Source organism: Peromyscus leucopus, chromosome 3 (genome assembly GCF_004664715.2).
Source record: "Peromyscus leucopus breed LL Stock chromosome 3, UCI_PerLeu_2.1, whole genome shotgun sequence".
Classification (NCBI taxonomy): domain Eukaryota; kingdom Metazoa; phylum Chordata; class Mammalia; order Rodentia; family Cricetidae; genus Peromyscus; species Peromyscus leucopus.
Window position 1 is genome coordinate 144,330,161 of NC_051065.1, and position 15,096 is coordinate 144,345,256.

General features: G+C 42.5%; 1 protein-coding gene across 4 annotated transcripts in view; it reads right to left on the reverse strand.

Moving 5' to 3' along the window:
* Nucleotides 1-15,096, reverse strand: part of C3H12orf4 (chromosome 3 C12orf4 homolog) — a 36,385-nt gene that overhangs the window by 13,099 nt on the left and 8,190 nt on the right. For all 4 annotated transcript variants that reach the window (XM_028881543.2, XM_028881544.2, XM_028881545.2 and 1 more), the window contains 6 exons: nt 12,004-12,103; nt 11,793-11,914; nt 8,221-8,327; nt 7,378-7,575; nt 6,514-6,642; nt 1,644-1,718 (listed from right to left, as the gene is read on the reverse strand). In XM_028881543.2, the coding sequence (XP_028737376.1) occupies nt 1,644-1,718; nt 6,514-6,642; nt 7,378-7,575; nt 8,221-8,327; nt 11,793-11,914; nt 12,004-12,103 (731 nt within the window). The remainder of the gene's footprint in view (nt 1-1,643; nt 1,719-6,513; nt 6,643-7,377; nt 7,576-8,220; nt 8,328-11,792; nt 11,915-12,003; nt 12,104-15,096) is intronic.

The window sequence follows — 15,096 nt, forward strand, 5'->3', positions numbered from 1 at the left end:
GTCAGGTGCTCCTAATCCCCAACCTGGCACTGCTTTGTTCGACCTTAAATGACTTGCCTCTGGTCTCACTTTACCCGTTAATAAAATGGGGCCAGTCCAGGCGTGGCAGTAGTAACAAATTACTAAGGCACTGTAGAAGAGGGTCTGGGTTGGAGTGAAGGAGAGCTGCTGCCCTCCAGCACTCTGGCTAGGTGAAGCAGTGACCGCACCTCAACTTACTCACCTGGTACTGTGTGCAGGCAAAGTGGAAATCAGACCTAACGGCTTTTTTTTATGAAATTGTGAAAATTAGATGACATAAGCTGTTAAGTATGTAGTTCATAATAAAGAAACAACCATTCCTGGGGTAAGGGGAAAGGAATAGGATTAAAATCATACCGCACAAAAAATTTTTAAATTAAAAATTAAATTTTGAAAAAAGGTATATGAAAACTGGTTTTCTTCACGGTTTAAAATGAGTTTTGATGAAGATACTTTTCATCTCCTGTCAATATGTTGGCTATGGAAATTCAGATGCTGTCAGTATAGTGGTGGTTTCAAACTCCTTTCCTACTTCAGACTTAAGGCACATCATTCCTTGTTCAGCTTCCTTGCTCAGCGGTAATAATGACACTAACTCACAGGCTTTTTTTTTTTTTTTTAAGGAAGGAAGGAAATAAATAGAACAATAAAGAGATAGGCACTTCCAAAACAGTAACAGCCAACACACTCCTAGAAAGCCACAGTGTGATGACTCAGGTCACGGGCCCACGAGGAATAATAGATAAATGGCTCCTGCTCCCCAGAGGGGAGGAAACAGCCTGTGGTGATTCTAAATATTATCCATGAGGGCAGGAGATGCGAAGGTAGGAGGAAATTTGGGGGCTGATGACCACAATTCGATGTGCTATGCCTTCTAGGGTGAATGCAGAAATGAGACTGGCTTTTCCTTCAGTTAGTGGCATGGCCTGTGTGCTCAAGATCTGCGGAAGGAAATGGGAGAAACTACCTTAAAAGAGGAGAGCAAACGATCAAGGAAGATGATTTTAAGACTGTGAAACCTACCACTGTATTTAAGAGTTCACATTTACAGAGCACGCACAAGGCTTCCTGTGGTGTCTGGGCATGTGGGGGACTGTAAGAACCAGAACCAGCTGTGAATTCACCCAGAAGGAAGACTGAGAGCTTGAACTCCACCTGTTAAATGCATCCAATAACAAGAAGGGAAATGAAGACCCAGAGGCAGAAAGAGGTGAGGGAAATGTGAACAAGAGTCTACAGCAAATGGCCCAGCTACAGGTTCAACCACATTCATCTCTGTGCACTCCTCCTTATAGTTTAGAGTTCAAATCACCTCTCGGCTCATTACTTAGTAACTAAGAAACAATGTATAAGAGCACATTAGAAATATAAAATCATGAAACTTCTATGTGACTTTTGGGTGTTTCTATATGGATCTAGAAGTTAAGTCATTACTAGTACAGAAATGGGGCTTACATTGGAGAACGTCTGTCAGAGTGTATTATACAGACACGAGTGCTGTTTCAAAGAGATATATGTCCAAACATTTTATAATGAACACCATAAGAAAGCATGTTTCAAACCTACTATTTTAATGTATGCGACTATAAGAAAGCAATAATTTAAAACAAAATGATACTCACCAGGTAAAATATTCAAATAGTTTCTCTCAGAATTCTTAGATTTATCATCATTTCCTCCGTTTTGGTTTCCAGAATCTATTCATAAAGAAAATACAACACAAAGGAATATTGCCACATACAGAAATATATCAGCCCTCCTCTTTCAAAACAACCACAATATAAAAGTGTACTCTGTGCTCTTTCAAGACAACCACAACAGCAAAGTGCACTGTGCGCCCCACACGCCTGCCATCTGCTCCATGTTATAAGAGTGCACTGTGCACCCCACACGCCTGCCGTCTGCTCCATGTTATAAGAGTGCACTGTGCACCCCACACGCCTACCGTCTGCTCCATGTTATAAGAGTGCACTGTGTGCCCCACACGCCTGCCGTCTGCTCCATGTTATAAGAGTGCACTGTGCGCCCCACACGCCTGCTCCATGCTATAAGAGTGCACTGTGCGCCCCACACGCCTGCCGTCTGCTCCATGCTTCACAGCCACCGACAAATTCCTGAGCTCATGACCAGACGTGTGGGAGGGGGGTGATGCTCCCTTCCCTCCTCTGCTCTCTGCCCCCCTCACTTTCTTTCTTCTTACCTACGGCTGGACTCGGGGACTTGCCAATGCTAAACGTGTGCACTATAATTTAGCACACCTCCTTATCTTATGTAAGAGAAGAAAGGCTTTGGTAAGCTGTTGTATAAGTGGGGGTGCACAGATAAGAGGTGGGACTAGCCTTGACCACACATGGTCTCAACCACATTAGACTTGCGGACACTCTAGTTTCCTTGTGAGAGTGTAGAGCACTACGTTAGCTGCGTATAAAGTAACTTCATTAGATAGCTGTGGTGTGGCCATCTTTATTTTTAGACTCTGACTCACTGTTGTTGATATAACCTGCTCTGGACCAGATAGACCGCTAGCAACATCAAGAACCATTTTATATTCAGCACATTCCTAAAATTTACTATCTCATCTGACACTATATACAACTGATTTAAAGTAGATATGTGATACTGTTTCAAGCAGAACTTTTTCAGACAATCAATATTTTTTTTTGAGGCATGGTATTTTTCTTAGAAGGATAAATGTTGATTTAATGAGAGACATTTTGATTGAGTATCCATTATTTTGACTGAACACGTTATTTACATAATACTAATATTTTAATAGAAGATACACTTGGATTTTATAAGGATCTCTTGTCACAAAATCAAAATAAGTACTGCCTTTCAAAGTAGCTGTCTTTTAGAGGCTATCTATTTAGTCAAATTGAATTAAAAACTATTTTAGAATCTATTTTTGAAATGGCATTCCATACTAGAAAAGTCAGACTTTCAAATGACTAAACAGCACATACCAAAACATCAACTCTAAAACATTGTCTGAACAGACCTGGTGGTGTCTACAGTACAACACTGACAAACTGACCTACACCACTATGTCTTTAAACACAGACACATTTTTAAGAACGAGTAGAGAAAGTGTGAGAAGCACACACAGACAGAAGGCTCTGAACTGTTGAATATTCCATGTTACAGAGCAGAGCCCGGCAATGGATGTGCTTTAAATAAGCAGTGGGTCACAACACAGACTGCAGGGAATAAACACTCTAATTCTGACTGTACAAGGAATGAACAATCCCTTTCAAAGAAACAAGACCCAGGGAACAACACACCAACTGGATGTCCAATGCCAAACAGTCAGCCCTGAAAACACAACCTGTTGAGTCCATATAACGTTACTTGTATGTGTATTTGGGATACACACACACACACACACAGAGAGAGAGAGAGAGAGAGAGAGAGAGAGACAGAGAGACAGAGAGACAGAGATACATATATGCATGCACTAACAACTCACGGAAAAAGAGACCATGAATTTGAAGGAAAGCATGGAGGAGTATATAGGCGGGTTTGGAGGGAGGGAAGGGAAGAGGAATGTTGTAATTAAAATATAATCTCAAAATAAAAAGGGAAAGAGAAAGTAGAGAGAACAGCTCAAAGTCTACTCTCCTGTCCATGTTTTGATAAGTAACATCTTTCATGGTAACGTGAATAGGTGATCTGTATTTAAACACACACATACACACACACACACTTATAAACACACATACATATACATACATACACACACATATACACACACACACATACACACACATACACACACATATAATGTTCATAAGACAATCTTTGGCTTTTATCATGAGCTGTAGAAATATAATGACTATAACAACCACAGTAAAAAATGAATGAAACAGAATAAACAAGTAGTTGTTTATCATGATGTAAATATGATGAACAAATAGGTACTCATGTGCAGAAAAAGACACTCAGAAAGTGTTTTTCACAAGACTTTTCTATAACATACTAGTGCCTTTAAGAGGCTGAGGGAGGAAGATCCCAAAATAAGTGAGTTCTGGGAAAGCTGGGGATATACTGAGACCCCATCTCAAAACAAATGAACAAACAACAACAAAGAGATCTGTCTTTTAAAAACGCCTCATTCTAAGCCGGGCGTTGGTGGCGCACGCCTTTAATCCCAGCACTCGGGAGGCAGAGCCAGGCGGATCTCTGTGAGTTCGAGGCCAGCCTGGGCTACCAAGTGAGCTCCAGGAAAGGCGCAAAGCTACACAGAGAAACCCTGTCTCGAAAAACCAAAAAAAAAAAAAAAAAAAAAAAAAAAAAAAAAAAAAAAAACGCCTCATTCTACTGACTCATTTAATCACAATGTAGTTGCTGTAACAAGGACAAAACACCATGCCAGACACAGGCTGCTGCCTTAACCACAGGGGCTTTAAAAACCTCCTGTCACGCGCTGCACTCTCTCATATGTAGACTCCAAATCCTCCTCCCTCTCCACACTTACGATCTCAGTCTTCATGTGTTTGGTCATGACTAACAATGACACTAAAATATTCCTGGCAGGCACAGGAAGGAGGAAGGAGAAGGGAAAGGGGTATCATTATATTGTAACTAAAATGTATTAAAATACACATGTGAAAAGTACTTGGGACTCCACCATCACCAGCCGCGTGAGGTGGGGAGGGTGACAGAGTAGAGGACGCGCTGCGCTGCTCTGCACGGTCCTCTCGGGAGGACTGTCATACCGACTTCCCGATCATTGCCTTGCTCTGAAATGGAACACATGCTGCCACAGCAGACCTTTGGTAGAGAGATAAATCAGGGAGCAGTGGCTGGCATTAGAAATATTAAGGGGAGTACACGTGCTCTGTGACCACAGACATGCTTACTCCTTACACAAGTGCACCATGATTCACGCACAGTATTTTTTATGCACTACTACTTACAATCAAATATGAAGAATAAATACCTACGAAAGGGGGTGACTAGTACCAGGTACCCTGCAATGCACTACTACACAACAGCAAAGGCCCTCTAGGGAAGGCCCTAGTGCACAAGCAGCATATGGAACGGTGCCCGTGTGTAAAGGGAGAACTAGACATGTGCTTCGACACACACGAGTCCATCTGGAAGCACAGGCAGACAGCACAGAAAGGTGGGCAGCCTTCAGCTTCATCTGCACGTTTCCTTCCATGGTGTCAGTTACCCACCATCCACTGCGGTCCAGACATCACACAGAACATTCCGGAGATAAGTATCCGGAACTTTTCCATTGCCTGCCATTCAATTACCAAGATGGCGTGTCATGCCATCACACACTCCTCCATCATCACACACTCCTCCATCACACACTACTCCATCACACACTCCTCCATCACACACTCCTCCATCATCACACACTCCTCCATCATACACTCCTCCATCACACACACTCCTCCATCACACACTCCTCCATCACACACTCCTCCATCACACACACTCCTCCATCACACACTCCTCCATCATCACACACTCCTCCATCACACACTCCTCCATCACACACTCCTCCATCACACACTCCTCCATCACACACTCCTCCATCATCACACACTCCTCCATCACACACTCCTCCATCACACACTCCTCCATCACACACTCCTCCATCACACACTCCTCCATCACACACACTCCTCCATCACACACTCCTCCATCATCACACACTCCTCCATCACACACTCCTCCATCACACACACTCCTCCATCACACACTCCCATCCACACTCCCATCACACACTCCTCCATCACACACTCCTCCATCACACACACTCCTCCATCACACACTCCTCCATCATCACACACTCCTCCATCACACACTCCTCCATCACACACTCCTCCATCACACACACTCCTCCATCACACACTCCTCCATCACACACTACTCCTCCATCACACACTCCTCCATCACACACTACTCCTCCATCACACACTCCTCCATCACACACTCCTCCATCATCACACACTCCTCCATCACACACTCCTCCATCACACACTACTCCATCAGGACGTGACCTGCCCCTTGACCAGTGCAGTCAGGGTGCATTCTACCTGCCATCAGTAGCTGACAGCTGTGTTGTCAGATCAATGTCAACATCACAGTGTGCTCAAACAGCTTTTGTTTTGCTTAACAGTAGCCTCCAAGCTTGAGACCAGTGCAGGGACAATTCAGATGTGCCAAAGAGAAGCCACTTAACTGCTTCTGTGGGTGAAAGGTGAAAACGTATCAGGTAGTTATGTATGTATAGGAAAACCTAGTGGGTGCAAGTTTAGTACTGCCTTTGGTTGGCAGCATCCCTGATGATGATGAGGAGGAGGAGGAGGAAGAGGAGGAGGAAACTGGGAATAGAACCCAAGCTTCTGAAGATGTTAAAGTCTGTTGTTAATTTTTCTCCCAGCACTATGAACTTCTGCGTGTCTCAGTGCCGTCTCCGGGCCAGCAGGATGGCCTGGTGCAAGGGTAAGTGTGCTTTAAGGATGCTTTACTGACCCCGAGCCTCTTTGCACTTGCTCCTGCGCTGGGTTCTTGCGTACAGCGCCACCTGCTGGACGACCTCCAGTTGCTCTTCAATCCGTGGGAAGTGGAAGTCCGTGCATTCTTGGCAAACTGTGGCAAAATCTAAGGGATCCATCAAATATTTATCAATTCCTTATAGAAACTGAGGTCTGAGACACTGAAGACTGTAAATATGATTTGTTTTGGTAATAACTGCATTAAGTTATAGAGTACAATGACTTTCATCAACACTTTACTCCTAGGAGTAAAGAATCAGTACAGAACATTCTAATACAGCTCCATGTCATCTTTAAGTAGCAGACAATGAGCTCTGTAAATGATAAGACGTGTGGTTCTGTTTAATTTGGAAGGAACAGGAGACACTGGGTAAACTAAGGTCACTAGCAGGACTTGCTTCTAAAACGAAAAATGCATTTATAGCTGGATTATTATTTGTAACTGCAGCCTGAAATAAGAATCTTCTTCTATAGGAGCAGCAGACATGATGTTTTAGAAAGAACTAAATATCACTGAGCTGTTATGAATGTCAAAGTAGTCAGGGCTGTGTAGTTTGTTTACTGTTCACTTTGATTTGAAATGGCCAGGATGAGGTATGTTTGCGGCTCGATGTACTGAAACACATAAAACTGCCGAGTTTCTCATAATCCCTTCATAAAAATGGTTTTACTTGAAAACTGGGTGTAGTGGGTCATATCTGTTATTCCAGCACTTAGAAAGCAAAGGTAGGAAGACTGTTTTGAGTTCAAGATCAGCGTGGACTACAGTGTGAGATTCCTCTACAAAAAAGGCATTACTAAGCGAACCTGAATGGGAGATGTATGTACAGCATCTGCTTACCTCTCTTGATGCCACTGTATGAATTGATTCGATTATCTACTAGTAAAACCAGGCCACAGAGAGATGTGGAATAGAGTGACAGTGCTGTCTGGAGCCGGTGGAGCTTCACACCACTCCCAGGAGTCCTTTTATGCTTACAGAAGTCCAGCATGTCTGCCCGCAGCAATCGCAAATTGTGCATGGTCTTCAGCTGGGCTCCTAGGGATGAACAAGTTACAGAAAGATACTGAAACAGCTACAGAAATCCTGTAACAGATGCAAACTTCGGTGGCAAGATAAATCCATATTCCAAATTATAACTTGCTGTGGATATCGCTCTATATAAATAAATCACTGATGGCCAGTGACCAGACAGGAAGTATAGGCAGGACAAGGAGAGAATTGGGGAAACAGGAAGAAGGAGGAGAGAGACTGCAGCCACCGCCAGGACAAGCAGCATGTAAAGACACCGGTAAGCCACCAGCCACGTGGCAAGGTATAGATTTATAGAAATGGATTAATTTTAGATATAAGAACAGTTAGCAAGAAGCCTGCCATGACCATACAGTTTGTAAGTAATATAAGCGTCTGAGTGATTATTTTATACGTGGATTGTGGGACTGCGGGGCTTGGTGGAACCTGGAGAGAAGCCCTCCAGCAACAATAACTAAAAATGGGCCCTTCAATGTCCCATCTATCATAATTTTTCTGCAAATATCTAAGCTAAAACACAAAACGCATAGCACACAAACCCTAGGCTTTCGTGGAGAGGGATGCGATGTGAGATTAGAAATAACGGTCTATTCTGCTCTCATGCCGGGATTTGTCAGAAGTTCCTCACAGCTATTAAAAGAGCGTCCATACCCAGGTGAATAGTGAAGCTCTCTTCCAGTTTCCTCTGCTCCTCATAAATCCTCCCAACGGCATCTGCAGTCTCTCTGAACTGGCTCGGCTGGACTTTAATTTCCTCACTGAAATGAATACAACGACTGTTAGGCTCTCACTGCAGATTCATCCGAATTTTTCTATGAGGAAAATAAGTTCTCCATGAAATGAGAGAGAACTGAACAGCTGACAGCAGAGCTTACTTTATTCCTAAACTCATCTTTAATCCATGGTGACAAGCCACCCATAAGCAGCAACAGGTTCTCAAAGCCCCACTTGTCCTTCCATTTCCTCACAGTGAGCAATGTGGATTATTCTCTTCAATCATTACACTATCAACTGACACATCACTGCTTACTGTTTCCTGGCGGCTTAAAAATGATTCAGGGATTAACTGATGAACTAACACGTAATACCTTTAAAGGTCAGATTGAACATATTTAAAAATATACAGTAGTTCTCACGAGGAGGCTAATTCTAGACAAAACAGTAAAACAGGTGAAGTGAGAGCAAGGCAGGTTAAAAATGAAGAAGTTGGGCTGTTGAGATGGTTCAGCAGGTAAGAGGCTGTACTTTCCCAAGTCTGCCGACATGAAGTTTATATCCAGACTCACTGTGGGAGGAAAATGGCAACTTCCGAAAGTTGTCCTCTTGCTTACATACACCTCGCGCCACACACACAGTGATGAGGATGATGATTATAAGAGTGATAGTAACCATTCATAAAGTTCAGTGATAAATGATGAAGCTGTGAGGTCCGTGTGCACACTTGCTGCTGGCTGCATTTCCGCCTGCACTCTCCTCTCACAGAAAAGCTCTCTTTGCTCGGCTCGTTACTGGAAAAGTTGCCCCAGAGGAGCTGTGACCACATAACTGCTCCAGTCAAGTCCACGGCTCAAGGCAATGAAGGAAACTTAATGACAAAGTGTGGCATGACTCTCCAAGGAGGACCAGGAAAAGGGGTAGCCTGTTTGCATCAGTGCACATTTGTCAAAGGATGTTGTCATCGAAGAAGTCAACAGAAATCAGCTGAAAACCACATCAGACTTCTGAAGGTCATGCGCAGGCTAGCAAGTCACTTCGGAACGGTTAGGAGCCGTAGCTTATGCACCCGAACTCCTCCCATTGGTCTTCACTAAGTGTGGCCAAGGACACACGGAGACTGACGACAAGAGAAGCCTTTCTGAACAACTGACAGCTGAGAGCCAGACACAAGGCTTGCTCCAGACTGGAGCTGAATTGCCAGACAACAGAACCAGACAACAGGTAGACAAGGGCTGGGATGCAGCTCCATGGGAGAAGGCTTGACCCACAGTAAGTCTAGGACCAGGTGAGAAGAAACAAGATTCCATTGCTGAGAGAAGAGCAGCAGCATAGAGAGGACCTACTCCATGGCACAGATGTGCAAAGACTGCTGGATGCCAACAATGGAGCAGTGTGCAGAGAAAAACACTTCCAAACCCTGAGTTCCAACCCAGGCACAAACAGCATCCAGCTACTACCATAGAAAATGAAACCTACTGGGCACTGGGCATCTAGATGATAAAATTCAAAGTCTGCTGCCCTACTGACAAGATGTAAACAATCTTAATAGTGAGGGCCTGTTAATTTCTGCACACAATTACTATTTAGATAAATATCTCCCTTTTGACCTGGTCTTATTGAGTAGCAACTCACTATGTAGACCAGGCTGGCTTCAAACTCAGAGATCCGCCTGCCTCCGCTTTCCATGTGCTGGGATTAAAGGTGTACACTGCCACTCTCCAATGAAGCAGGAGGAAGAAGAGCTGGCTATGGGAGGACACACCTATAATTGAAGCACAGAGAAGGCACAGAAGGCAGGTCGCTGCTAGCCCAAGCAAGGCTGATCTACACGAATAGCAAAGTCTGCTTTTAAAAGTAAACAAACAAAAAGATAAGCCACAGAACAGGGGCCAAGTATCTACAAAACGTATTTCTGATGATAAACAGGTAGCCAGAGTACAAACGTAAGTTTCACAGCTCAATAATAAGAAAACGTAAAGGAGAGACATAGATACAAGGTTAGCACGTGGACACTGTTCAACATGTTAGCTATCGGGGAACACACAGTGAACCTGGAAGGAGAGGTCACAGCAATGCCCGTGAGAATGGCTGAAAAACACTGGAGCGCTGGCGAGGCTCCAGCTCAGCTGCCACGCTCAGAGAGGCTGACAGGGTGGCAAGAGGAGAGTGTCGAACATGAAGGCAAAGAGGAAAGGTCATGTCTTGACTGTGGTGACAGTTCTATGACGGTCTCAGTTCCTTAATCTGTGCTTCATTAAAATAGGCAGACTTTACTTCATGTCACTTATCCCTCAAAAAACCTAGTTTTCCAGGAGTTGAAAACAGAATTTCTATTGCTCAAGGAAACACCTACCAAAGATAGTAATGGTAAAAACATTTTCCCTGAGGCATACGGTTTAGAAAGAAGAAACTAAAGGCCAGATTTACACGGTGAATTGACCTACACATGGAGCCAGGAAGCACAGCAGCAAACGGACAGGCGGCCTACATGTGCTCTACATTTGGGTCAGTGCATACATTCGTGCATAGAAAGCCGGATGTACGGCACGCTCCAACCCCTGAATCCCACTGCACTCAAAATGCTGGCTGGGAAGTCAAGTACCTCGGTTGTTGTCCCTAGAAGATAGGCGCAGTTTGGAAAAACAGCAAAGTAAATGAAAGACTGTCATATGCAGGGAAACGGTACTAAAATGGCCGTGAGAAGAGTCCACCAACTATTTGTGCGTGTGCATGTGCGTGTGCATGTGTGTGTGTGTGTGTGTGTGTGTGTGTAGTTGTGCATGCAGGCAAAGCTGTACACATGTGTGGAGCTCAGAGGACACAGTTCATGTGTGCCAGTGTCAAGAGCACTTGGCAAGGAGCTGTCTGGGCATACAAAACAAACAAACACGAAGAGAGAGAGAGAGAGAGACAGAGAGAGAGAGAGAGAGAGAGAGAGAGGAGAGAGAGACAGAGACAGAGACAGAGAAGGAGGGAGGGAGGGAGGGAGGGAGGGAGGGAGGGAGGGAGGGAGGGAGGGAGGAGAAAGAAAGAGAGAAAGGGAAAAAAAGAGCAGACATATTTCTTATCCTTGAGGCAAGACTAGTGGGAGGCTGGCATTACATAAAGACAATGCTCCTCCAAAGGCAGCCCGGGACTGTCTACCAATGCTTACAGCCTGTGCTGGCATATTCTAGAAATCAGTTTACTGTACTTAGAAATATTTTTCTCTTTCTGCTTAGTGAGTGTCTGACATTCATCCAGTCATGCCAAGTGGAATGCAATTTAATGAAATGAAAGAAAATGCCTGTAATTCTACCACTTGGGATAGTGAGTCTGAAGGATTTCTCCAAATTCAAGGCCATCCTAGGCTAAATGCCAAGTTTGAGGTCAGCAGAGCTACATAATAATGAAGTACAAAATCTTGCATTTTCATTGCCAAACATATACAACCAACAAGGCTACTTCTGGAATAAGATGGATAGTGATGGACACACACAGGACTAAGAACAAGCGAGGGCCAGTACCTGAGGGAGCTGTTGTCGGGGTTCTTTAGGTCCTGGTGAAGTTTTATCACCCACTCCTGATACTCTTGCTTCTGGATAGCTGTTGACTGCTTCAGCTCATTGGACCATTTATTCTCCAAGTCCTAAACAGAGAGTGCCAACTGGTTAAGTTCTTCACAAGAAAAGAAAACATAATTATATACCTGAAGCCATTATATTTCATTTCACTTACTTGCTGGGATTCAAAATGCTGGGCAGCCAGTGAATTGACATCTTGATCTGTGAGTGATTTCCCCAACTCCTGCATCACCTTTTCCATTTCAATACCTTGTCTAAAACATAATAAATGAGATAAATTCATCAAACTTTTAAAGTATACAGCCATTTTAGTTCAGTGAATAAAATCAAGAAGTAAAACTCCAATATCTTGAAAATACTCTGAGTCCTTGAAAATGAGTATGTGAATACTGATGAGTATGTCTTAAAGTGTCAACCACATCACATATGCAGCCAGATCATGATCTGAGCTTAATGTATAAATGGAAGCAGTAAAAATTCAAGTGGACTCTCAGTGACTGTTTGATAGTCCCAACCCCTTCTCATTTGCAGAGTTCCTGAGGAAACAGTCTTATCCCAGCCTAAGCAGATTTTCCACACAAGTATATGAGAACTGACCTGATCTCAATGCTGAAAGTTAGTCTCCACTATACCCAGAAACTGCCAGTTAAGTTTGAAAAGACAGAGACAAACTGTTAAGTCACACAATTGCTTCTAAGGAGTGATGGAAAATACAGCCTGACTTTGTAGCCTAGAGCTACAGTCTTCATTTACCCAAAGAAACAATGTACAGAATGGCTTCCCTCCAGAAGGAGCTAATCAGTGGTGTTGTGAGTACAGACAGCAGTCACTTACAGGTAAAAGAAAACGGTGACTAGGAAGGCCTGAGGAAGGCCTCTGTTGCTGAAAACATCCTATTTCTTGATTGGGTGGTAGCTACCAGGGTCGGCTTGCTCTGTGACAATTTACTGAGCTGTACTTTCATAATTTATTGTATGTTCTGACAGCATTGGTAAAATCTCAAGTTAAAACTTATCTCTTAATGCATGTAAAATTTGTTCTAAAAGCTATTTTGAGGGGTTCGAGACAGTCCAATTGGATGCCCAGTACTTACAGAAAAGCTAGGAGAGGTGGCACATATCTATAACCCCAGTGCTCGGGAGGCAGAGACAGGCAGATCCCTAAGTTCAGTGGCCAGACAGCCTGGCAAATAGATAAAGTTCAGGTTCAGTGAGAGACCCTGTCTCAAAAACTATGGAGAACAGAGACTGAGGAAGACACTCAATATTGACCTGTGGCCTTTACACACACACACACACACACACACACACACACACACACACTCTCTCACATTGTACCTACCTACACACATGAACACACCCATATGAACATGTACATACTCCATACATATACATATGCAATTAAGTAAATACAGAAATTTAAACAAACATATAATAAACAGAATAGAACACAAACTAAGTTTTACTGTTATTCTAGTTAAGTAAGTTGTTAAAACTGATTTTATACTTATTCATAACAATTAAGTAAGATAGATAGATGTAAGAAATGAGACCCATACAACTTATACACATGAATACTTTGACATCTTCTGGAAGTAGATATTCAGTATCACTTAGCTTCCACTTCACTATATACAATGCAGACAGTCCCATAAACTTTTTTGTTTTGTTTGCTTTTTGAGAAAGGGTTTCATGATGCAGTCCTGGAGGCCTTGTGTCTCTGCCTCTTGAGAACTGGGATTACAGGTGTGCACCCCCCACTCCTGGTTATTAATATTTTAGAAAGTACGAGGCATCAGGTGAAGATTATGATTATAAGAGAGGTTTTCATTTAGAAACAAAAATGTCTACTAAAAACTTAGATACATATTTGCACTAATATTTTACAAGTGTTCCCTCTAGTGGATAAAAAGTGTTATTGTCATTTCTTCTAAAGTTTAAAGAACTATCTAGAATATGGTTTCATAAAAGCAGCAAAATTCTCATAAGAAAAAAAAGACAAAAGAATTCAAGGAAAATTTCATGAACATTTATGTCACCCTGAATGTATCCAAAATGCAAGGAGTTAATCATATAATTAATTATTTAAGATATTGCCTAGGTTAAATTCAAAGGAAAGTCGTCTCTATTTCAGATAAACACTAACTATAGGCTGGCTCAGAATACCAGGTATGACAACTCTGCAACCTGAATGTCAAGTGATAAAATGCCATAACTTCTCCTAAAAAAAAAAAAAAACAAACTATTCCACAATAGAAAAAAAAAGGATCAAACATCAAGTTCCAAAGAGGGTAAATAATTAGTAAGTTAATTCATTGTCCCTGGTACAATAGAAGCTGTTTCAAAAAATAATAAATAAACAGAATAGAAATCACCTCTGATTTTGAAAGAGAACAGTGTAACCATGGGTGGCCAGACAGGGACTTTTCAGGGAGGAGCAGGCAGGGGTTAGAGCAGTCACTGGCTGGGTGAAGCACTGGTGAGGGACACACAGGAGCCAAGGGTGTCCAGAGCAATACAGTTAGCCCTGGGGACTCACAGAGCACTGGTCCCTGGCAGAGTATTTGTATCAACCTATGCACACCCTCCAGCATGTTTTCAATGATCTCTAGACTGCTTACAACAACTACTGCAATGTAAGTAGTTGTTATACTGTATTCTTAGGAATAACTACAAGATTTAAAGCCTGAGGATGTTCAAAATAGGCATGACTTTTTTTTTTTTTTTTGCATGTTTTTAATTGACAGTTGGCTGAATCCTTAGACACATGAGGCTCAAAGCCTGGGTTCATTGTTCAGCATCATGAAAGAAAAGAAATCCATCTGTGATTATTTTATATTTCAATTTTTTAACTATAATAACCATTAAAATAAAAATACTATCCACACAATGTTAGTCTTAATGTTTTCTAATGTGAGACTAACGAGAGACAGGAGCATATAGCATCTCATTTTAAGTTGACTTCTTTAGTATTAATATTAAATCAGTTATAAAAATTGAGTGTGATTTGGTCTTAACAAGCTTCCACAACAAGAACCATTGTACACCAGTAATATTAAAATTCATCTAGATGTTATGTATACCCAGACTCTTAAATAAATGCTTTTAAGGTAATAAATGGTCTGCTAAGTCAAAGTGGACTATGTAGGAGGAAGACATTTGCTTTACACCACAGTTAACAGAACCAGAGGAGCATCCCGGAAAGCCACACTTCAACATAAAGGAGTTGGTGGCTTCTTACTAACTCA